Consider the following 25,177-nt stretch of genomic DNA (forward strand, 5'->3'; position numbering starts at 1 on the left):
CCCATACAACGAAGTTGGTCGAAAGATTGAACAGTGCACAGATAGCTTAGTCTTGGTACTGACTTCCTTCTTGCAGAAGAGAGTAGATCATAGCTGAGTGCTCACTGCATTAGCTTTGCTACACCTCGCTTCCAGTTCTTTCACTATGTTGCCATCCTGTGAGAATATGCATCCTAAGTACTTGAAACCGTCACCTGTTCTAACTTTGTTCCTCCTATTTGGCATTCAATCCGTTTATATTTCTTTCCCACTGACATTACTTTCGTTTTGGAGATGCTAATCTTCATACCATAGTCCTTACATTTCTGATCTAGCTCTGAAATATTACTTTGCAAACTTTCAATCGAATCTGCCATCACAACTAAGTCATCGGCATATGCAAGACTGCTTATTTTGTGTTCACATATCTTAATCTCACCCAGCCAGTCTATTGTTTTCAACATATGATCCATAAATAATATGAACAACAGTGGAAACAGGTTGCAGCCTTGTCTTACCCCTGAAACTACTCAGAACCATGAACTCAATTTACCGTCAACTCCAACTGCTGCCTGACTATCCATGTAAAGACCTTTAATTGCTTGCAAAAGTTTGCCTCCTATTCCATAATCTCGTAGAACAGACAATAACTTCCTCCTAGGAACCCGGTCATATGCCTTTTCTAGATCTATAAAGCATAGATACAATTCCCTGTTCCACTCATAACACTTCTCCATTATTTGCCGCAAGCTAAAGATCTGGTCCTGACAACCTCTAAGAGGCGTAAAACCCACACTGATTTTCATCCAATTGGCCCTCAACTAATACTCACACTTTCCTTTCAACAATACCTGAGAAGATTTTACCCGCAACACTGATTAAAAAGATACCTCTGTAGTTATTACAATCTTTTCTGTTTCCATGTTTAAAGATTGGTGTGATTACTGATTTTGTCCAGTCTGATGGAACGTGTCCCAACTCCCAGGCCATTTCAATTATCCTGTGTAGCCATTTAAGACCTGAAATTCCACTGTATTTGATGAGTTCCGACTTAATTTCATCCACCCCAGCTGCTTTTATTGCACTGCAATCTATTGACCATTTTCTCCACTTCCTCAAATGTGATCCTATTTCCATCATCATTCCTATCCCATTCTACCTCGAAATCTGAAACATTACTGATCGTATTTTCACCTACATTGAGCAACTCTTCAAAATATTCCCTCAATCTGCCCAAAGCATCTACAGGATTCACCAGCAGTTTTCCTGACCTGTCCAAAATACTTGTCATTTCCTTCTTACCTCCCTTTCGAAGACTGCTAATTACACTCCAGAATGGTTTTCCAGCAGCTTGACCCAAAGTCTCCAACCTGTTTCCAAAGTCTTCCCAAGATTTCTTCTTGGATGCTGCAATTATCTGTTTGGATTTGTTTCTTTCTTCAAGATAACTTTCTCTGTCTACCTGAGTTCTAGTATGTAGCCATATTTGATACGCCTTCTTTTTCCTTTTACAGGCTGCCTTGATTGTGTCATTCCACCAAGCTGTTTGCTTCATCCTACTTTTACACACTACTGTTCCAAGACATTCTTTAGCCACTTCTAGTACTGTGTCCCTGCACCTTGTCCATTCCTTTTCCACTGACTGTAATTGACTACATTCAAGTAACTGGTACCTTTCTGAGATCGCTGTTATGTACTTTTGCCTGATTTCCTTATCCTGAAGTTTCTCCACTCTTATCCTCCTACATATGGACCTGACCTCCTGCACTTTCGGTCTCACAATCCCAATTTCACTGCAGATTAAATAATGATCAGTGTCATCAAAGAATCCCCCGAATACACGTGTGTCCTTCACAGCCTTCCTGAACTGTTATTATATAGTCAATGACAGATCTGGTTCCCCTGCCTTCCCAAGTATACCAGTGAATGTTCTTATGTTTAAAAAAGAAGTTTGTGGTTACTAAGCCCATACTGGCACAGAAATCCAAGAGTTGTTTCCCGTTCCTGTTGGCCTCCATATCCTCTCCAAATTTACCCATAACCTTTTCATACCCTTCTGTTCGATTTCCAATCCTGGCATTAAAATCACCCATGAGCAGAACACTGTCCTTGTCCTTCACTCTAACAACTACATCACTGAGTGCCTCATAAAAACTATCCATCTTATCTTAATCTGTCCCTTCCCAATGCGAATATACTGACACAATCCTAATTTTCTTGCTAGACACTGTCAAATCTATCCACATCAGTCGTTCATTTACATACCTTATTGCAACTATGCTGGGTTCCATTTCTTTCCTGATGTAAAGCCCTACACCCCATTGTGCTATTCCTGCTTTGACTCCTGACAGGTAGACCTTGTATTCTCCCACTTAATCTTCTTTCTCACCCCTTACCCGAATGTCACTAACAGCTAAAACGTCCAGCCCCATTTTACTTGCAGCCTCTGCCAGCTCTGCCTTCTTCCCAGAGTAGCCCCCATTGATATTGAGAGCTCCCCATCTCATTACCATTTGTTTGCCAAGTCATATCTTAGGAGTCCTTGGTTTGTCAGTTAGAGGTGGGACTCCGTCACCTCCAAAGGTCCGAGGCATTTTGCTCTGATTGTTGCCAGCATCATATTTAAAGTACCAGGGAAGCAGGTTGCTAGCCTTACTTGCCCCGAGTCCCGTTGAGATTTACCCCTAACGGTTGAGTGACTAACCGGTGGATTTGGTAGTCTTTGCTGTATGAGCACAAAGGTGACCACGACTCAGAATATGTCCGAGATGCCCAGCCTTATTCCAAAGTAACTGGTATCCCGACTGTCGGGACCACTTACTTGGCCACTCATACGTTGCCCATGGTTCATGAACTAGGACATGACTGCAGAACCCACACCATGAACCATAATGCCTATACCATTTTTTTTCTTTACCGAGAAGGGTGGTATTGTAGTTCTGGCATTGTACTCTTGTTCATGTGGAACAAAGATCAAGACCTGTTTCAACAACCCTGAAGTGGATTTTTCCCTAATAACAAAAGCAATCTTGTCCACTTCCATCTCTATATGCTGTCTTCTCACTGGCAAATATGGATCCACACTGAATTTCTTAGAACCTCCCAGATTCTCCACACCACTACCAGTAACTAGCTATAAATTGTCTCTGAAATAATGCTTATGTAAATAGTATCTGATGAGCCTGCAGTAGCACTGAAGTTGGAAGATACAATAAATCCATTTATACCAGTGTCTTTAAACTAGTGAAAATGAATATTGTTGAGATTTTTTCAGAACTGCCTCAATCCTACAGTGAGGACCGAAACGCACAATAACCCTCAGCTCGGTGTCGAGTGGCAGTGGGATGGGTGGACTGTTGTGGGGTTGTAAATCACTGAGGGCTTGGCGGGTCAAAGCCTCTCCATCATTTCTAGGTCCCTGGTTTAATACATACATACCAATGAAAGGGTTTCCATAGCATTTGGTGAAATTGCTTTCAGTGTACCAAAGTACAAAACAAGGTCTTCATAGTCTGTCACCTGATGATCACTTAATTGAACATATAGTGGAAATTTAAAACCTTTCTTTACAGAAACAGAGCCTTAAAGTAATAACAGCTGTAACAGCTCAATGAATAACATACATAAAATTATATCCCTGCAAATGGTTACAATGTTTAAAAATCACAGTTTCAGAGCATCGTCATTTTTATGGCTCTATTTTTGCACATGGTCAACAATTCTTGCTGTTCTTCCTGGGCAAAACATACCAATTTCCTGCCAACTGATGTATTTTTCTACTGACCCTTTTAGTTCTCACAAAATCCTTTAGATAATTATAAATAAGCCTGCAAAAAGGTGCTGACTGTATTAGTTTATTTGCACAATAGTCTCAAACACTTACATATTCAGTTCTCAAATCATAAGAAAAAAAAGAGACTCAACCAGTCAGTGCAGCAGCAGCCATGAGGTCCATAGTCCTTGGGACATTAATTGTGCGCAAAGCAAACCATGTAGCATCAATTCTGTATGCTGTGGTCCACTTTTTGTTTCAGTGTATCTCTGATAATGAATATCAGTTTTCTCAGTTGACATAGGCACCATTTCAGGACATTTAAATATTTAAGTTTTTTTACATTCACTGTACAGTGTCTGTGTAAAAAGTATTGGAAAAAATAAGATTTATTTTAGGTATTCCTACAATGTCTCAAAATTCTTCTAAGTTCAGCCCTTGACTTGTCAACATAATTTTGCCAGCAGCTTTTCCATGACTCAAAGGCTCCCTGGTAGGTGGATTCCAGAAGGTCCTTAAGGGTACATGAGTGAGCTGCTTTTGTGACCCTTAGGGTCCCATTGAGGTGTACTCTGAGTGAGGATTTCACTTTTGGGGATATGAAACAGTCAGCTGGTGCCAAGTCAGTGCTGTAAGGGGTCATGGGATGTTCACGGTGCCATTTATCATGTAATCAGTGGCCTTGGAGCAGGTGTAATTTCCAGTTACTGGTGATGGTTGGCTCACTCGCCTCTGCTTTTGGTCATGCAGCAAGGCCTTCGGGATGTGTTTAGCACAGATTTTTCACATCATTAAATCTTCAGTGATAATGGTGTGCATTGTCATCTTGTCAATGCCAGCTGAACTTGCAACCATGTGCACACTTCACCGATTGCCTGAATTCAGCACTTCATGCACACGTTGCACATTGTCATTGGTTCTTGGTGTCAATAGCTGTCCATTGTAGGCCCCGTCCTCCACACTATCTCAGCTATCTTTGAAGGGCTTGTGCTACATAAACATTTCTTTTCAGTGTGTAACATCCTTGAACATCTGGTAAATAACGACCAATGTCTCCGTACCCCATTTCCTCAGACTAACACAAAATTTGATTTTGTACCGCTATTCAACCGTTTGCCGCAGTTGCACTTGCACAGAGTGCCTTGACAGGATTCCAATAAAAATGTGATCTCGCCTGAACGATCTCGCACGTCGACTGCCACTTGGTACATGTTGAAGATAACAACCCACACTATCAAGCATGTGCAGTGGAAGCGCATTTGACATAGTCACTTCAGGAAAAAATTGTTCCCAATACTTTTTGTACACAATCTGTATGTACAGGTAAGTGGTATGAACTGGACCAGGCATATCTGTCTTATTGGATGGACAATGGCTGCTAAAAGAGCTACATGAGGCTTTGTATGCACAAATGGTCTTAACTTTGAGTGATCCTCGTATAATGGTGGAAACAAAGCTCTACACCATATGATAAGCAGTTTATGTTTTTCATTAATGAAACTGTGACACCATAACGGACATTATTTTGTGACACACCTTAAACTGCAATAAGCCTTCCTTATATCATAGAATCAAATAAAAAAAGAGGCATTTTATATTTTCCTAAAGCATTATATTTGAGAAAATTTCAAAATAAGTGGACAATATTCTGTTTCTCTATTCTGGAGAACTCTAATGGATGTAAGATTACGGTTCATTATGCCATCGATGACAAGTTCATTAAGTGACAGCTGGAGGATACTGATGGATATATTGCAGTAAGACAACTGCACTTGTACCGAGCGAGGTGGTGCAGTGATTAGCACACTAGACTCGCATTTGGGAGGACGATGGTTCAAATCTGCGTCAGGCCATGCTGATTTAGGTTTTCGGTGATTTTCCTAAATTACTTTAGGCGATTGCCGAGATGGTTTCTTTGAAAGGGTGCAGCTGATTTCTCTCCCCACGCATCCTTCATCAGATGGGACTGATGACGTCGCTGTTTGGTCCCCTCTCCCCAAATCAACCAACCAACTGTACATATCTAATATGTGCTGTGCTTGTCAAGGTAGCTGTTACAATCCAGTAACAGATCATTGTCCTGTTAGGCTGTTAACTGTGAAGTCTCATGAAGGAATGACACGACTTCTAGACTTTACCCTCTGCAACTTTCCAGATATAGCAACTGCTATTGGACTGGAGATCAGGAACAGAGGTCAATGACAGAACGATCCACTAAAAGCGTCAAATATTTTCATGGCTGAAGTATTTACTAGAAGCTACTAATCAATAATAAATGCAGAAAGTCACATAGTACAGTGCAAACAACTGTTGTTTGTCTGTTGAGTAGTGGAAGGTTATGTGGAGTGATTAGCCAAAATACATGATGTGGCTTCAGATTAGCTTGTGTGTAACTCATACATGTCTGACAAACAGTATTTCACAACATGTGATGATACTGAAATTCAGTGAAGGTGGTGTGATGGTCCGAGACGCTTCTCCAATTTTGGGTTTTAAATATTAGCTCTGGTGAGTACAACTGAATTCAGGCATTTATGAAAACATTTTAGACAACGATCACTGTGGAAATAGGTTAGAATTTATGTTCTCTGTCTTAAGATGATAACTGTCCTGTCCTGAGATAAGAAACACCGCATTATGGTTCAAAGAAAATAAAGTGGATTTGATAGACAACCCCGCTAAAAGCTCCAGTCTGGTAATAACTAGTTCCCACAAGCCTGAAAGAATGCAAACCATGCAGCTCCAGTGTATTAAAACTCGTGGAACCCTTCCATACCAATTAAACTCTTATAAGACAAGGGAAAGGGAATCCTACACTATCAGTAGAGATTAAGAATACATTTGCCTCTGACAGCAAAAACGATCTTTTATTTATTTTTATTGAATCACAACAAACAGAATTCGCACAACATGCTGATCATAAACGAGGTACTGGTACTAAAAATTCACTGTTCCTTCCTTTGCTGCTATGATTTCAGTGACGTTGTACATGCCTAACTTGTATTACTCTTCTGGCATATCACTGTCACTAAGTTTCCTCAACACAACATCCAACCACATTATACTCAGTGTGTACACATTTTCACTGCCTCATTGGAGGGCGTCACAGACTGCACACGCTGTAACACTGTTCAGTTTCCATGGGCAAATGGTGTCCCATTTCATATTTTGGGACTGTGCTGTCTAAAGGATTTAATACAATTAAAAACAATTGAATACTGTATTTTTTGCTACATGAATATGTAGATAAAGGAAGACAGTGTGGGTATAGGGCTGTAGATTATTTTTTAATTTAAACATTATCATATTCTTTTCATGTTCAGAGTTAATTTTTCTTTTTTATTGAGGGTACCATGACATTTAAAAACTTACAATTGACCATAAGCAGAACAAAGAAGCGATATAAATATTTCATCAATTTAGTGACTGGAAGCTCTACTTCATAGCTTACAGTCAGTACTACTGATACATGCAGTTGGTTCATAGCAAACAGTCCCCCAAACACAAAATGCAATAAAAATTCTTGGAGTATTTGTACCACATCACTTGTTCTTCTGTGGTCTCCCAGCAATATTCTGAACTCTGTACTGGACTCTTCGTCCTAATAAGAAGCATCATAGTAAAATTGTAGTATCAGGGTGGAAGGCTAATACGGAAGGAAGGAAACTTAGAGTTTAATGTCCTGTCAAAGACAAGATCATTAAGAGAGGGAGCACAATCTCAAGATTAGGAAAGGATGAGGGAGGAAATCAGTCGTGCCTAACTGATATTATATAAGGCGAAAGTAGATGAAGACAACATGACAAAGCAGCAATGTTCAGAACTTGTAAGATGGTCTGAAAGCTTAGATAAATACCACTCTCAATAATGGTTACTTCATAAACACCTTTTCAGACAATAATGAATAATACGTACAACAGACTTTTGAATACTGTAGAGACTTAAAAAAGAAAAAAAGTAATATATTGAAAAATATTTCAGTTAAAAAATTATCAAAGCACAAAAATTATAAGTATTTGCATTTTCTGGTTATGCTTGTTGCTCACCAGTCAAGTAGCAATAACAGAGTAACATCAGATAATCTCTGCCATTTACCTAAATATATTATACATATGTGACAATGTATATAACATTAGTAGTATTTTCAGACCCCCAACAATACTTTCCACTTTTACCAATATCTGAAATACCACTCTAATTACCTGATTCTTAGCTGCAGATGCAGAAGGTGTAAACTGGAGAAACAGAAGTGACATAGAATACAAGGTGCATCCAGAAAGTAAGTTTCCCATTTTTTTAAAACAAGGACAACATAGTTACATGAAAAACATCATTGGCAACAGGTAGAGCAATGTTCGAGCTATTTTTACACACAGTCACCAAATGAATTGAAATAATTGTCATATCGTGGGATGAACTTTTGTTTCCTGTGTTGTAGAAGTCTGCTGCCTGTGATTGGAGCTAGCACGTGACAGTTGTCTTCGTCATAGTCAACATGCTGGCCAGAGGACAGGAATTTCTTGATGTGTAATAAAAGATGGAAAACACGGGGAGCAAGATCAGGATTGTATGCTGGATGATCAAAACAGCAGCTCCAAATCATTTCGTTTTGTGCTCGGGTGCCAGGTTTTGCTGCACCCACCTGGCACACAATTTCTTGAAGAGCAGGTGCTTAGCAACATTTTCATACAACAAGTCTCATGATAACTGCGGACAATGACTGCTGAGCTGTGTAATCATGAAATGACAGTTCTCTAGGATGCGCTGCTGCACCACCTTAACCAGGTGATCACTGATGATGGACAGTCGCCCACTGCACTCTTCATCATGAATCCTTTGACGACCTTCGGAAAAAAGCTTACACCACCGATACGCCATCTGTTTACTCATGACGTCTGCCCATAGACCTGACAACGAATTTCGATGGGCACTATGTTTTGTGCATTAAGGAACCTTGTCCATTATAATTATCCGGGCTGTTATGGCGTGGTCGGTTGATGAATTTTGTCTCAATTCCCAACGTTTCGTCTCCGACTGCGGGAGATATCTTCAAGGGGGTCCGTAGGTCGATAGAAGGTCCAACACACCCACTGGCTCGCTACTGACTGCCGCTAAATTCCGTCTCCGCGAGCTCCCGCGCCGCGGTGTGACGTCACGTGTTTTGAAAACGTCAGTGCAATTGGCCGCTGTCCGTCGCCGTCGATCGCCGTTGCCATCAGAAAGTAAGAAAGAAAGTTGCATCCAGAAAGTAAGTTACCCAATGTTGTTTCCTTTAAAGCAGATGTATTTATCCAGGAAAATTGCACATGCCCACACATCTATGACGTAACAATCAAATGCTGGCCAGACAGGTCCTGCCTGGTTTCCAGTACCATAGCAGTAGTGCCCCAAAATGGGGTCTTATTCGTTCTCCCAGTGCATGCAAGGTTCAGTCAGTGATAAGGTTCCTTAATACTAAAATGTTGACTTTCACGGCCGGAAATATCATGTCCATTATAATTATCCGGGCTGTTATACCGTGGTCGGTTGATGAATTTTGTCTCAATTCCCAACGTTTCGTCTCCGACTGCGGGAGACATCTTCAAGGGGGTCCGTAGGTCGATAGAAGGTCCAACACACCCACTGGCTCGCTACTGACTGCCGCTAAATTCCGTCTCCGCGAGCTCCCGCGCCACGGTGTGACATTACGTGTTTTGAAAACGTCAGTGCAATTGGCCGCTGTCCGTCGCCGTTGCCATCATCACCCAGTAGTGGACGGGTGGTACACGTCTTCTGTAACACCGGCATCCATATACCGTTTAATTTCACGCCCTCCTCCTTTCGGTTGAAATTATTTGGGTGTTTAGCGATTTCGATTGCCTCCCTGTAGAGCCTTTCGTAGTATCCGCTTGTGGCCGCTAGTACTTGCGTCTCCTCGAAACGAATATTGTGGTTCCCTGGCTGGAAAGCATGCTCCACAACAGCTGATCGTTCCGTTTCTCCTCTTCTACAGTTTCCCTTGTGCTGTTCCAAACGTTTAGAAACCGTTCTTTTAGTTGTACCCACATAAACATCACCACAGCTGCATGGGATCCTATACACTCCAGCTTTTTCCAAAGGTTTGCGAGCGTCCTTGGCAGGCTTAAGGTGTTCCTGTATCTTCCTGGTGGGCTTGTAAATTACGGTAATATTCCGCTTCGTCAAGATCCTCCCTGTTCTTTCCGTTACATGTTTAACAAACGGCAGGAATACCTTAGATTTTTGCAGTAGCCTGTACGTCAGTATGGTTTCTGCGTCGCTGCCACAACGCACGTTTTATTTCGGCGGACGAATATCCGTTCTTCATTAATGCATTGTGGAGATGTTCCATCTCAGCGTCGAGCAACTCAGGTTCACAAATATTTTTAGCTCTGTCCGCTAACGTCTTGATAACATCCCGCTTCTGTTGTGGGTGGTGGTTCGAATCCCGGTGCAAATAACGGTCTGTGTGCGTGGGTTTGCGGTATACTGAGTCGCCCAAACTACCATTTTCGTTTCTAAAAACAAGCACATCGAGGAAATGTAATTTGCCGTCTACCTCCTCCATTGTAAACTGAATTCTCGAGTTTATGCTGTTTAGATGTTCGTGAAACCGGCTTAGTTCCTCCCTACCATGTCTCACAAGCGTGTCATCCATACATTTGGTTTTTTGCTGGCAGTACCTAAGGCCTGTCCTTCGAATTTCTCCATAAAGAAGTTTGCAATTACGGGACTTAGAGGGCTTCCCATAGCCACGCCATCCGTTTGCTCATAAAAGTGTTCATTCCACTTGAAGTATGTGGTCGTCAAACAACACTTAAATAGTTCTAAAATATCGGCAGGAAAAATTCGATCCAGCTGTTCCAATACATCATTAAGTGGAACCATGGTAAACAGCGATACCACATCGAAGCTGACCAATATGTCCTCCGGCTGGACCACTATGCCATCCAATCTGCTGATGAAATGTGTCGAATTCTTTATATAAGAGTCCGAACGGCCCACATGTGGTTTCAACAGCGTAGTCAAAAACTTGGCTAACGAGTAGGTGGGCGAACCAGTGGCACCTAGTATCGGTCTTAATGGCACATTTTCTTTATGAAGTTTGGGCAATCCATAAAGCCTCGGTGGTAGCGCAACTGAATTGCACAGACCTTTCTGTACACTCTCTTCAATGGAGGACTTTTTTATTAACCGCGACACAGTTCTGAGAACGTTGTTAGTCGGGTCCTTATTCAGCTTCCTATATGCTTGCGGATCCAATAGATCAGTAATTTTACCCTGGTAGTCGGCCACATCAATAACCACCGTTGCGCTTCCTTTGTCAGCTGGGAGAACCAAAATACTATCGTCGTCATTCAGGAGTTTTAAAGCTCTTCTCTCACCCACAGTTATATTACTTTTCGGCGGTTTTGCATTGGATAATATTCTCACTGTTTCTATACGGATTTCTTCAGCTGTTCAGAATCCACACTGGGAATTCCTGCTTCTACACTGGCTATAATTTCTTCCGTGGGCACAAAACGCGGACTAACAGCAAAATTTCCTCCCTTGGCAATCACAGATGTCTCATCGTCAGATAACGAACGTTTGGACAAATTGATAACGGTCCGAGAAACGTCTAAATGCCGAACAGACTGATTAGGTAGCAAATTATCAAACTACTTCTTCTGTCTACTAGACGTGGTCAACATACGCTTCCCCATGGTATCATGCAGTAGTCTATCAATCTTATCCCAGTCACTGCTGCACAGTTTATTACTGATTGCAATATGTTGAGACATTAACTTACAGTTTGTGCTTGCCAAGTCCCGTCTCGCAAACCTTTGGAAAAAGCTGGAGTGTATAGGATCCCATGCAGCTGTGGTGATGTTTATGTGGGTACAACTAAAAGAACGGTTTCTAAACGTTTGGAACAGCACAAGGGAAACTGTAGAAGAGGAGAAACGGAACGATCAGCTGTTGTGGAGCATGCTTTCCAGTCAGGGAACCACAATATTCGTTTCGAGGAGACGCAAGTATTAGCGGCCACAAGCGGATACTACGAAAGGCTCTACAAGGAGGCAATCGAAATCGCTAAACACCCAAATAATTTCAACCGAAAGGAGGAGGGCGTGAAATTAAACGGTATATGGATGCCGGTGTTACAGAAGACGTGTACCACCCGTCCACTACTGGGTGATGGCAACGGCGACGGACAGCGGCCAATTGCACTGACGTTTTCAAAACACGTAACGTCACACCGTGGCGCGGGAGCTCGCGGAGACGGAATTTAGCGGCAGTCAGTAGCGAGCCAGTGGGTGTGTTGGACCTTCTATCGACCTACGGACCCCCTTGAAGATGTCTCCCGCAGTCGGAGACGAAACGTTGGGAATTGAGACAAAATTCATCAACCGACCACGGCATAACAGCCCGGATAATTATAATGGACATGATATTTCCGGCCGTGAAAGTCAACATTTTAGTATTAAGGAACCTTATCACTGACTGAACCTTGCATGCACTGGGAGAACGAATAAGACCCCATTTTGGGGCACTACTGCTATGGTACTGGAAACCAGGCAGGACCTGTCTGGCCAGCATTTGATTGTTACGTCATAGATGTGTGGGCATGTGCAATTTTCCTGGATAAATACATCTGCTTTAAAGGAAACAACATTGGGTAACTTACTTTCTGGATGTGCCTTGTATTACAGGTAAAACTACTGCTCCATGAGTGTATGCTCAATGCACAACCAAATTATGCCAACACCTCTGTAAACAAAGCAGCTAGCGCATGCCTGTGTGGCTCTTGTCTGAGGTAGCCATTTCGATCTTGGTGGCAGAAGAAATTTTCATCACTAGTATTTGGGTGTCAAGGGAGAGGCTAGGTGACAGTGTTAAGTTCCAGACTTTGCACCGATGTCTTGGATTACATTTCAAACATCTCCACAGCATCTCAAGTAGTAAGCCCATGTGACACTGTTTATGATAAAAAGTTTGTGGCACAAGGCCATTATGCTCAGCCGATCCCTTTGGTGCTATGCGATAGGATTTAGGCTGTATGCTGGCACTGGATTTAGCTCTCTCCCTTCTGTCATTATAATACAGCATAAATACAATATAAACATGCCCTCACACTGTATACACACCTATTACAGTTACATACATTAAACCCTTTAATGCTGGCAATGGCCTCTTCGTGTAGCCTCACAATGAACAAAATTGTTCACGTGAGTGAGTGGATCTGGACTTCGGACTACCACTGGCTATGTTAAAAGTATGTGTATCTGTGGCTTGTGTTTTCACTTACAAATGACTGCATATTATCAATTTTCACATAAAATGTAGAATAAATTTTGCATAATGAAAAGAAGTACATGTTACTAGTTCTCCACTTTGAAAAGTAACATGTAGGCTCCCTCAGCAATAAAAAAATCTTTTTCATGTTATGTGATCAGTGGTGTTGTCACTATTTTTCTTTTTTGTGTTGCTACAGGTTTTCAATTGTTTCTACACTTCTGTACAATCTATTGTAGCTATAACTTAATGAACAATAAACTGTCCAGCAACAAGAAAAAAATAACAAATGTTACTAGGACTGATTACTTCGATAAACATGTTTATATTACCTCACTCTAAACACATTGTAATAATAATAATAATAATAATAATAATAATAATAACAATATTATTATTATTATTATTAAATCTTTTACTAACTGGATCAAACTTCGTAATTCTTTGTGTACAACACTTGCAGTAGCATTTTTATTTGTCTCATTGTTGTTCCACTATATGATAGGTCTCATGCCTAAAATAGGTTTAGATACTACCAGGGTTTTAGTGATTACATAGTAACTATCAAGGATATTGTTTACAGTAAAAAGGTTCGAGATCTAGTAGATGTGAGACACCAAATCTACACCACCGGTGAGACCGCAACACCTGTCATACTAATGAATATATAGTGAGACGTGCAGTACCGTTTCAACATCTTCCAAGCTACAAATGGTGCCCGCTTTAAACTATACCAATGCATATATAATTTTTTGAGCTCCTATTTACAAATGTTGGACAAATAGTTATAAACCTTAATAGGTACTGAAATATAAACAAATATTTTTATATACCTCTAGCCTTGACTCCCAGTATGCGATAAACTACGCAGATGTGGTGAGATAATATACTTTGTACTGTTGCCTATAATAGTGTTACATGCAACTATGTATATGGCTGCAAGTCACTTCCAGACACTTATTTGTCAAGGAATATAAGTCAGGTGGCACCTAAATCACTTGTCAAACCTGATATGGGAGATAAAAGTGACAGGCACTTTGTGTTATTACTAATCAACATTTCATTTCATATACAACATTTTTTTCTGAAATAATAGATTTTTTTTAAATTCTGATGGCCTTACTCTCAAAATTTAAGGTTTTCATTTTGTAGACTATGTATAAATATCACAAGTACAGCAAAACTGCCAGTGTTTATTACTATGGAAGCTTGTAAAATGAGATGCTCCAGTGAAACTGGATATATTAAACACAGTATAGCAAAGAACAAGGCTAATAATACTGTTTGTCATATTTGGTCATCTGATCACAAATCACACAGAAATACCATGTTCAAATATTCACTTTCCAGCAGTAATTTTTCATGTAAGTAAAGAACTCTCATTAGTATATCAAAGCCCTAACAAGCAAAATTTAAGCTTTCTGCAAAAGTTAAAGTGCTGTAGTTATGCACCACAATTTATATTTACCAATCTATCTCTCTCAGCCTGCACAAATTTCAGTAGGAATAAAATGGATGGTCTCTCTCTCTCTCTCTCTCTCTCTCTCTCTCTCTCTCTCTCTCACACACACACACACACACACACACACACACACACACACACACGCACACACGCACACACACACACGAACATTGACTTTGAAGTCACTTGAAGGAGACAAAGAACAGATTTATCAAACAGAGAAGAGTAAGTGATGTAACAGGCAGAAGTACTTGTAAATTAACCTGGTGTAGTTTATAGAGCATACCTGCAAAACCTCTTGTACTGACCCAACAAATCCACCAGAAAGCACACAGCCTTCCTTCTTGAAGAATATCTTGCAAACTGTTTCCATAAGAGAGAAGACAGGTCACCCCAAAGCCTTATAGTTAACTTTAGTCGATCAATTTCCTTTCTGTGAGTAAGATGGGCATGGTTTTTCCATTTTTATCATCTTGACTGGTCATTCCCATGGGTTAACAGCATGAATCTATGCGATTCCTTGTTGATGTTATATTACAAAAATAATGGGGACCACTGTTTCCTTACATGGGTATCTTTATAACATGACATCACACCCATACAAACAGTAATTTCATTATCTGACCAACCTCACTTCCAAAGGAAATGTCTGATGTTACATTTGTTACTAAAGAAAGTATTATACCAAGTACCAAAGTATACCAAAAATATATGTAACGATCTACAAAAACCTGCACTAGTGAAACATGAAAACAAAGTAATTTGTTTAGATTTTTGAAGTACTTTTTATTGGGCTCCAAGATTTACAACAATCAAGAGCAGTTGAGCAGAGAGTGTAAATCACTTTTGTTTTACATTATGCACACAATTTTGAACGCAGATGACAGAATGACACGAACATTCAGAAAGGTTTGCTTAGAGGTTACCCTCCAAAGCATTTACAAACATTTATGCCTGAATCCTGTACTGTTTTTAAACATTTTACACTGATGTGAGGAAACTTTCTTTGCAACATTTCATATAACCATAATAATTTTTATCATTCATTCATTTCAATTTTCCAAATAAACACAATCCTTTGTCTTCTCAAATGCAGTAATAATTTCTCAGAGCAATATTTATATTGTGGTACAAAAATATTCTTAGCTGTTGCAAACAGGCAACTTTTTTTTTCCTTCCAGAAAACTGCAGAGAAAGATTTTTGAAATACCACATTCACACTTTTGAATGGTATAATTTGAAAAATCATCCCTCTTAATGTTCTGCCAATTAATAAACAAAAATAGACTTGTACTATTTATCTGGTTCATAAAATATCACTTATGTTTTTAACTAACAAAACATTTTATCTTGAGAACAATCAAATGAACAAGAATATCACCACCTGTTTTTATTCTGCTGTTAGAAGTGCTAGTCACTGCACACCTCACCTTCTGTCATTTGATGACAGTACTTCATAGTTTCGAACATCTGCACAAAATCTCTAGTTTCCAGCAAGTTGTTATGCCAATTCTTACAGGTAAAGCAGGAAACAGTTTCTCTACAACACAACACAAATCTGAATAGGAATTTACCACAGAAACACTACTAACGCCCAGTTAAAACATCAATATCAATGATCCACATACATATGTGCAAATTACAGAGAAATTCACATTTTCAGTGACGGGAATCATATTGTAAAACATCAAAATTCACATTAAATTACTTCAATTTTACATATAGCTACTATGACATCAAAACAACTTAGCAGATTTGCTTTAAGTACATACACAGTTTAACAGTAATGACTTCACATGATACTGTGTGAAGCTGTATCTTCTCAAATGTAATACACAACATCGATATGATTATTCAATAGCCATATATGCTCCACATTTAAAATATTTTAAACAAAATTTACAGTAGACTGATTTCTGTAGCCATAAGCAGATGCAACCAGTGTAATCTTATCAGACTTTTTAACAGAACGGGAATCACACTAATATTCTTTACCATTTCTTCCTGTTTTACAGTAAAAGGAACATCTGAAGCCACATTCTCATGTCGGTATGTTAAATAGTTTAAAAGTTTATTGTCACAGTTTTGGCACTGTTGCACAATGTCGGGATTACTGAAGATTTATTAAGGGAATCAGAAAATATTTAAATCACGGTTACATGGAACTCCGTATCAACTGTAGTTCCTAAAAATTACTGTAAAACGGCTGATGGCAAGTTAATACTCATTCGAAAGGCATTACATAATTTAGCGACACATCAATTGCTGCTGCTAAGGCTGCTACCTTTCACACATACAAAATATTCAAAATGTTATCAAAAGTTGTGCTTACAAAATAAGATGCCTCATTAAAAATATAACTAATGATCTGTATTATGCCAAAGCTTCCATTATACGGGGACCATACGCTGTCATGATTCAAACTGTGAGTACACAAGGTAAATTTGTCTCCATACAAAATATTTCCATTACTGCCAGCCTTTACCTGCACATAAATTTGGTTTTAAAGTGCTGCCGTGTGTGTGTGTGTGTGTGTGTGTGTGTGTGTGTGTGTGTGTGTGTGTGTGTGAGAGAGAGAGAGAGAGAGAGAGAGAGAGAGAGAGAGAGAGAGCACGCAAGGGGATCAAGGGGAGGTTGGGAGTAATAACTAGCATTTAAACCAAACATCTCGAAGGTTCTTTAAAGAATTTCCTCATTTCGTTTCTTGTAGCAATGAACTCAGTTACAATAATGGTTCTACAGCTTGAAATGTTGCTTTTTGTCCTTTCAAATGTTTTAGTGTATTAATCAGATCGTTTACCAGCATCCCCTCACCCATTTCTTAGGAATTAGTTACTGTACTGCATTTATATGAGAAACAGAGATGATGCAAGATAACTGACAAAAGGAAAGGAACACAGAGAACCTGCTGTTTACTGTCACTTCCTAGCATTTAGCACTTTTTTTTCCACCCATTATTTAGTAATCAATTGAAATGGAAGTCAAAAATAAATAATTTTTCTCCAGTGCCAGCCCCTCTTTTACAACAGTGCGTTTTCCAGCCACAGATTCCTCATACTGTCCAACCTTTCATTGTCCATTCTCTCAAACTCTCTCCACTTGATTTATTCCAGTTTTTACAGCACCATATGCAAAACATTTCACATGCCCAGTTATTTCCGTTAAACAAAATCTTGCATCTTTTTTCCTTCAAACCATTATTTCCATCTACTAATTCATTTAATAATTCAAATTTTTTCTGCACCCATAGCTCTCAGTTCCTTACAAAAAATAATTCAGTTTACAAACATTAACCAGAATTCCTGTTCTCTTTAATCTCCTCAACTTTATGATACTTTTAAAAAATCTTATGGTTCTTTTTAAATTAAGATAAGTCCACAAGATTTTAAACAAAATAATTCACTGAATATGAAAGTGTGTTATCTTCCAAAGCATTATTCTGTTCTTAAAAATCTGTGTTCAGGACACATTTTGCTTTGAAACAGAGGTCTCATAAATCTCAAACACACTTGTTTGTTTGTATCTGCACAGTTACCACACAAGAGATAGCAACTATTGCCCTATTTCATTAATGAAGCACCCAGAATACATGTAATTTAAGTTAACAGTCACCAAAATCCTAAACACTGTCAAAATTACCCACAAAATATATTAGCACTCTTTTTCTTCTTTTTTTTCAATGAAATTACAAATTAAAACAAATTTCTTTGCAACATCATTGTAACTGAAACATGAAAGATCTAATGGCAAAAGATTTACAGATGTGTTTTCACAGCATGGCATGGTTCAAAATAATTATTTATTGCACAAACTCCTACTTGGTTTCTGTCGAAGTAATCTTCCTATCACTACCAAAAGAAACACAACTCACAGACAAGGAAACATAAGAAACTCTTTCCAATTCCAAGGAAACTGAGCAACTATGCAGTGTGAGACCTTAGCTCTTTCAAACAACAATCAACACATACTGTTTTATTTACAAATACCAACTAAAAACATGTGGCAGCTTTCAACAACTGTACTTACTTGCTTAACTAGCTGGCAGGAAATTTTTAATGCACGGAAGAGGGCAGCCTGACGGCAGGAATCACAACAGAACAAGGGGTAACTTTGTTCATTTTCCTTAATCATCCGCTCACCCAACCACACAGTCATAGGAGGGATGCATTAGTTACCATATTTGCAATTCCAACATCTACATTGCAGATGTCCACTGAGATAACACACATTGTCTACAGTCATCAGTAGGCAATACTTAAAATTATTTTGAAATGAATTGTACCAGTAATTTTAAAATTGAATATAAGCAATCACAAATCAATCTTTAAACCTAAGCATAAATTAAAAGGTTTGTACTTCATTTAATAGTTCGGTGTTTTAAACTGAACCTATCAAACTGGTTTGCTGTACATACATATTCTGTAGCTCTTGAGGGGGAAAAGGGGTCTCCCTGATGAATAAAGATCAAAAAATCAGGCACAAGCGTGCACACACACACACACACACACACACACACACACACACACACACACACACACACACACACACGCGGCTGGGGGAAGAAGGCATATGTAGACAATGTGGAAAATTGAAAGAAAGAAAGGAAGTGGAAAATGTGGACTCATATGTCATTAATCTTCAAACAAACATTCCCAAAAAACAGTTTTACATACACAAGATGATTTGACATTACAACAGTATAAACTATAATTAAGTAATACTGAAACTAAAATGTCTCAATCTTTATGGCTGTTCAACAGCATAAACTGAGCATCAGGAGTGGCAAATACACAGCAAACTTATTTTGAAGTGTAGATCACTGAAACTAAAACTGTTTATAGTTTTTTCACATACAAAGTAAAATACTGATGAAAATATGTTCTGTACTTTTGTTTGTTATGGATATGCACATAATATGAATTTCATCACAATTATAAATACAGTATAATAGAGGTAGGAGCTGCAAAGTACCAACACAAATTTGAGAACAAAAACAAAATTAAGCTGTCATCTATTGAAATGAATTGGTTTGAAATAGATTTCTGGGATTACAATAAAGCTGTAATCTTGAGACTAAAAATACATATAAATATTCACACTGTATCTCTCATAGAGGATATTTAAAAGTATATATGATTAACTGTAGCTCTTTCTCATGTCTTAAATGTGATAGAGGAAAGTCAAATAATAATTTCTACATTAACGCGCACATCTCTCTAAATCCAGCTTGGCCTGAAATATTTTCAAGTCATCAGTATTAACAGCAAATTTACACAACATACACATGAGGTACTGATAATAAACAAGCAAAATTTCATCACATTACAATGAAGGTAATGAAAATTTGATGAGATTGAACCCAAAGAAGTAATACACAACTTAAAGTGCAGGCATTTTTTGATATGTGTTTGTTTAGAAACACATGCAAATAAAATTTCAATGCACACAAAAATCATTACCAGGTTGCACAACATGAATAAAGCATTGTGAGAATTGCAGTTTGTCAAAAGTAAATCATTTATGTTACACTAAGATACTGCATTTGAGGAATTTGTTGCCAACAACACCTATACTTAAGTAAACACAAACCAGTTTGAGTATCTGAGCTAGTTTTCAATATTAATCACTGATCTTATTTGAAACCAGCAGATTAAAACAGAGTGTCGGATTGAGACTGAAACATGGAACCTTGCCTTACAAAAGCAATGCTTTCCCTGAATGAGTTATTCAAGTCTGACACACAATCTGTCCTCACAGGGTACACTCTCCTGCTGGATGAAAGATTCACTCACTCACTCTTGTTTGTGTTTAACAAAAAGTCAGTTTACATTACACACTCAATGGCACTTGGGAACACAATAATGTAGCAAACACACAACTAGGAGAGCATATTTATATTTAACATTTTAGACTAGCTGCAATTCAAAAAAAAAAAAAAAAAAAAAAAAAAAAAAAAAAAAAAAAAAAAAAAAAAAATACTGTGAATATCTATTACACCATTTTTTCAACTTTATGAGATACACTTCAGCAATTTATGATTAACAGTTTTCAATATTTGATCTTCATGTGGTTGCACTAATGTCGGTTACCAGTAAGGGTGATGTTCTGTTCCATTTAATTACTATAGTATCTACTTGCTATTACATTGGTGACAGTATTGCCGTACTTGCACCTGAGCTGGAAATCGGTTTTACACATTTTTCCTTCATTTATTCTGGGCTTCACAATGTTATATGCTGATTTATTTTTCCACTATCATCCATCATTACCATTTATGCTTCTGTTGTCATTGTTAATATTATTTTTATGTTTCTATCACATCAGTTCTTTTAGTTTATACAGGTCTAGTCTTACCTGATGAAAATACTTTTTGACATCAAGACACATTTCTCACCAATGCAGATCACACAAGGAGTGGAGGGGAGGGGAGGGGAGGGGAGGGGAGGAGAGGAGGGGAGGGGAGGAGAGGGGAGGGTGACAGTGGAATACCCACAATGACATGCATGATCTCTATGCTATATCTGCAGACGCTATAATTCAATGAATTCAACTGGACAGTTTAAGAGATATAACAACAGTAAAAAATACATTCAGATGTTATGTACACAAAAAACCACAATGCCCAAGCACAATAATGAGGAAGTATGAGACATGCACAAAGATTTCATAGCTTGTATAAGTCAACAGTCACTTCAGACACTGCTCTGCTGATGAACTATGCCGCCTTCTACCCACCTCTAGGAAAGATGTTTCCCTCTCAATGGATGTCTTTACACATAAATCTCTACACATATATAACACGGATGGGTTCAAAATCGCCAGAAAAAATTATGGCACAAATAACTTTTGCAAGATTACCTGCAGGCAAAATTACATGTACCCCTCCCCAACCTGCATAAAACGAACAAAGAATAGCTTATTGCCTTTTCTTTCCATAAAAAAATGGACAACTCTGAAAAACAGTTTTCATTTCCCTGTTGGACAACAAAGGTCTGTTGCATTACATCTGATACCAAGAACAGCTTTTCAGAAAAGTTTTCAATTAAAATTAAGCAAAAATGCAGATTTCTGGAGCAGTTTCAGATAATTTTTGAATCATATCGAATCTACCAGAATTTACAGATTGTTCTGCATCTCATTCCATCATGAAAAAATTATCATCATTTTGAAACATCTATAATGTAACGAGAGCAAGAACATATATATATGTACATGGATGATTTTAACTTACACTATATTTGTTTGAGGATCATGCTTAATATTGAGGGGGGATGTGTGAGGAAAAAGGGGGAGGAAGTGAGAGGGTGGGGAGGGAGTGAAGGAGAGAGTGGGGGGAAGCAGAGAGTGGGGGGAGGCAGAGCGCAGGGGGAGGGCGGGGGATTACACAAAAAGCTCATTAGTATTATTTGACTTTCCTCTACAGTATATTGACAAAAAATACCTGAAAATTACAACAGTCTTAACTTCAAGTGGCAATAAAGTCACAAGACAAACAGGGAACAATTATAATACATAAAATACTATACTAAAATGTCAGTCATTGTAGATCCATTGCATTTCAACATTTTTATCATATAAACTTTTGAACATAAAACTAAGCTTCCTGAACAGGTCATATAACACAGAAATGTCAGGCAGGAGGTACAACATTTACTAGATCTATGTATAACTTTTATCACAAAAGACATCAAAGTTGTACTCACAACAAGGAACAGCACTGATATAGCTACTTCCTCAACATATAATACTCAACACATTCTTCCCATAATTAGTTCTTTACAAATTTAAATCATTTTCAAACACACACTCACAAATATCTGTACAAAATCTCAAAATCTAGTCTATTAATTCAAAGATATAAACAAGCACATAAAATTAACACCCTTCATGTAATACTGAAATTGGACATTGTTTCAGTCTGTTGTAAAAAGTTGTACAAAATCAGAAACAAATGTAGATAACATAGCAAAAAAAAAAATACACATTAAGTACAATAATACAATTTACAAAGAAAATGTGATAGAAAAGAAGGATAAAACAATAAAAACAATATATGGCAGTCTAAAAGAGATTTACAGCACAAGAAAACACCTTTTCTACAGAAAACCATGTGTGGCATAACAGTTTCATTACTGCTCCAACACACAGTTTCATATAAGAAACCAAGTGAAGTGGCAGTAGCCACAAGCAATAAGTTTGAGTAGTCCAGATCTGATTATTCTTATAGACACGACAGACTGCAGTTACGTGCTCAGCAGCACTCTTTTAAACAACATCAAATAGACATTTAACATACAATCTAAAACAATCTCTTTTTTCCACAATCCAACATTTTATCTACGTACCATTTCACTTGGATCCAATTCTGTGTCTGCTAAAGTGCGGAACCTAACAAACCCATTCTCTGCCACTAACATTGAAGGGGATATTCTCTCTCTTGCTGATGACAATGTTTGTGACACATTCCTATGCTGATGTACAGGAGTTCGCCTTTCAGAGTTTAAAGACACAAGTGTACCCGATTTTTTCACTGAACGACGGACATCAGAACTCACTGGCGCACCACAATATTGTGACTCAATAATCCCTGAAGTTTTGTGCGCCTGTCCATCATTTGACGAGCTACATTTAAATGATGGTTCTGGTCGTCTCACATTCTGTCTCGCAAGAGTCCCACTACCCTTCAATGATCGCCTAACTTCAACGGTTGAGAAAGGAATATCAAACTCCGCTCTTTCTCCTGTAAATACTGGACCTTTCTTGACAGATCTCCTCTCAGAAGATCCCACTTCTGTAACTGGAAACGGAGCCTCATGTGGAACATAGCCTGACTTTCTCAAAAGCCTACGTTCTGAGGTAGAGACAGAAAAACCAGATTCTGAAGCAGAAAAACTGGTGTGAAGATTGTTTAATGGGAATGAATCATCATAAACTTTCTTCCCTGTACGAACAGTATAGTCATGAATAGCTTGATTTGTTACACATACAGCCGGATAAATGTCATCAGCTGTTTCATTACTCTGGGTCGTATTAGTGCACTGACGACAACGAAATAGTGCAAGGCCTGAATTTTGCTGCCCTTTTGCAGCTTCAGCACGATCCTGGCGCATAGGCTGAACACCAGCACTCAGCAGTAAGAAGCAAATTGCAATCTCTATTACCCGAACTGAAAACTGATGACCCCATCGCAGCCAAGGAAGAGACTTACCCTCCCACTCTAAATTGTCATCAACACCAAATATCCCATACAAATGGGCAGCTGACAGCAGCAAACTTAATAGTGCTGCAGCTAATGTCAAACGTATTGCTATAGATAGCGTTGGGTGATGAATATTTGTGAAATTGTTTCCAAATGAGCTATCCATTTTACGAGTTGCAGACCTGACTAACATCCTGTATGAGTACAAATATGCCAGGCCAACACATACACATATAAGGACAAACAAACACTGACAAATCAGAGATAGAAAAGATTCTGGAGAAAAGCCAGATGCAAGGTCCAAACTAACACACAAAACAATATGTACAATTATAAAAATTGCAATAACTGTAGGTTTCTGCAAATAAACACCAAATACATAGACCTTTGTAGTTAGGAGGAGGAAGAGAAAAAGTACTAAAAATGCAGATGTGATGCAAGGTGAAACAATGTGAAACATCAAAAGTGAAACTGGTTCTGGAAAAGACTTATTCACATTGTACCCATCATAAAACAAATATACACTACGCAATATACCAACTACAAACAGTAATGCATGCAATGACACAAAATAGCCATATGAAAGCAGTCGTCTACACGAATTTGCACGTGCAATGTTGATGAATGAGCAAATACTAAGCACTGTAAAGAGGCTTCCAGTAAGATACACATGAACATCCCATGCAACACCCCATTTGCCACGAAGATCTTTGTGGGCTGGTGTACTTGGAGAAATAGCCACATGAATCCCACGATCATCAGATTTAGGAGGCTGCTGTTGATCATCTGGTAACTCTTCATCACGTCTTGTACTACGCTCATCCACAGCTATGTCAGCGTCTGCTGGTACAGTATCCTGTACTCCAGAAATTCCTGTCTGTTTCTCTTTAGTATCTGTGAAATCTGATTTGGAAAATAGTGAATGATTAGAGCTGGGCTTTAGCGCAATATTTTCTGAGCCTTGTTGTACATCAACAGAACTTGTTTCTGTTCTTGGATATATACCTGGTAACTGAGGGGCTTTGGATTCTGTATTTGGCTTTATAATAATTCCTGGGTTACTTGGTTTTCGGCCACTGCTTCCAGACAATATACGTGAAACACTTGGAGAATGTAAACTGGGAACAGTTTCGTATTCCGATTCATTATTGTGTCGTACATTGAAATTGCTGTTGCTTACTTCAGAGAAAGGGGTTTCTGGGGGTCGGTTGAAACTTGGTGTATTCAGAGGCTTCTTTTTGTCTCGGGGAGATGACCTAAAATAAAAGAAACATCTAATATCTTATAAATGTCTAACAGTGTAGCATATATTTACTAATGACACATTACATAACTAATCATTTAAGAGTTGAATATCCTTACAGCACATCAGTATCTTATGTCCTACTGATACAACTGAACATAAAAACATGTTTTGAAACACTCAAGTTTACTTTTCCTGGTAATGCTTGAATATGGATGAGGGACTCCAAGTATGACAATGAAATAT

The 25,177-nt window shown here is 38.6% G+C and overlaps 1 protein-coding gene across 4 annotated transcripts in view; it reads right to left on the reverse strand.

Annotated features, from left to right (window-relative positions):
• Positions 1-15,913: 15,913 nt before the first annotated feature.
• Positions 15,914-25,177, reverse strand: part of LOC126298485 (uncharacterized) — a 55,688-nt gene continuing 46,424 nt past the window's right edge. For 2 of the 4 annotated variants that reach the window (XM_049989821.1, XM_049989822.1), the window contains 2 exons: positions 24,694-24,944; positions 15,914-24,591 (listed from right to left, as the gene is read on the reverse strand). In XM_049989821.1, the coding sequence (XP_049845778.1) occupies positions 22,823-24,591; positions 24,694-24,944 (2,020 nt within the window). In that variant the 3' untranslated portion in view covers positions 15,914-22,822. Of the gene's footprint in view, positions 24,945-25,177 lie in introns of all 4 variants that reach the window. The other 2 variants (XM_049989819.1, XM_049989820.1) reach the window with 1 other exon arrangement.

The sequence above is a fragment of the Schistocerca gregaria genome, chromosome X (assembly GCF_023897955.1).
Source record: "Schistocerca gregaria isolate iqSchGreg1 chromosome X, iqSchGreg1.2, whole genome shotgun sequence".
Taxonomy (NCBI): domain Eukaryota; kingdom Metazoa; phylum Arthropoda; class Insecta; order Orthoptera; family Acrididae; genus Schistocerca; species Schistocerca gregaria.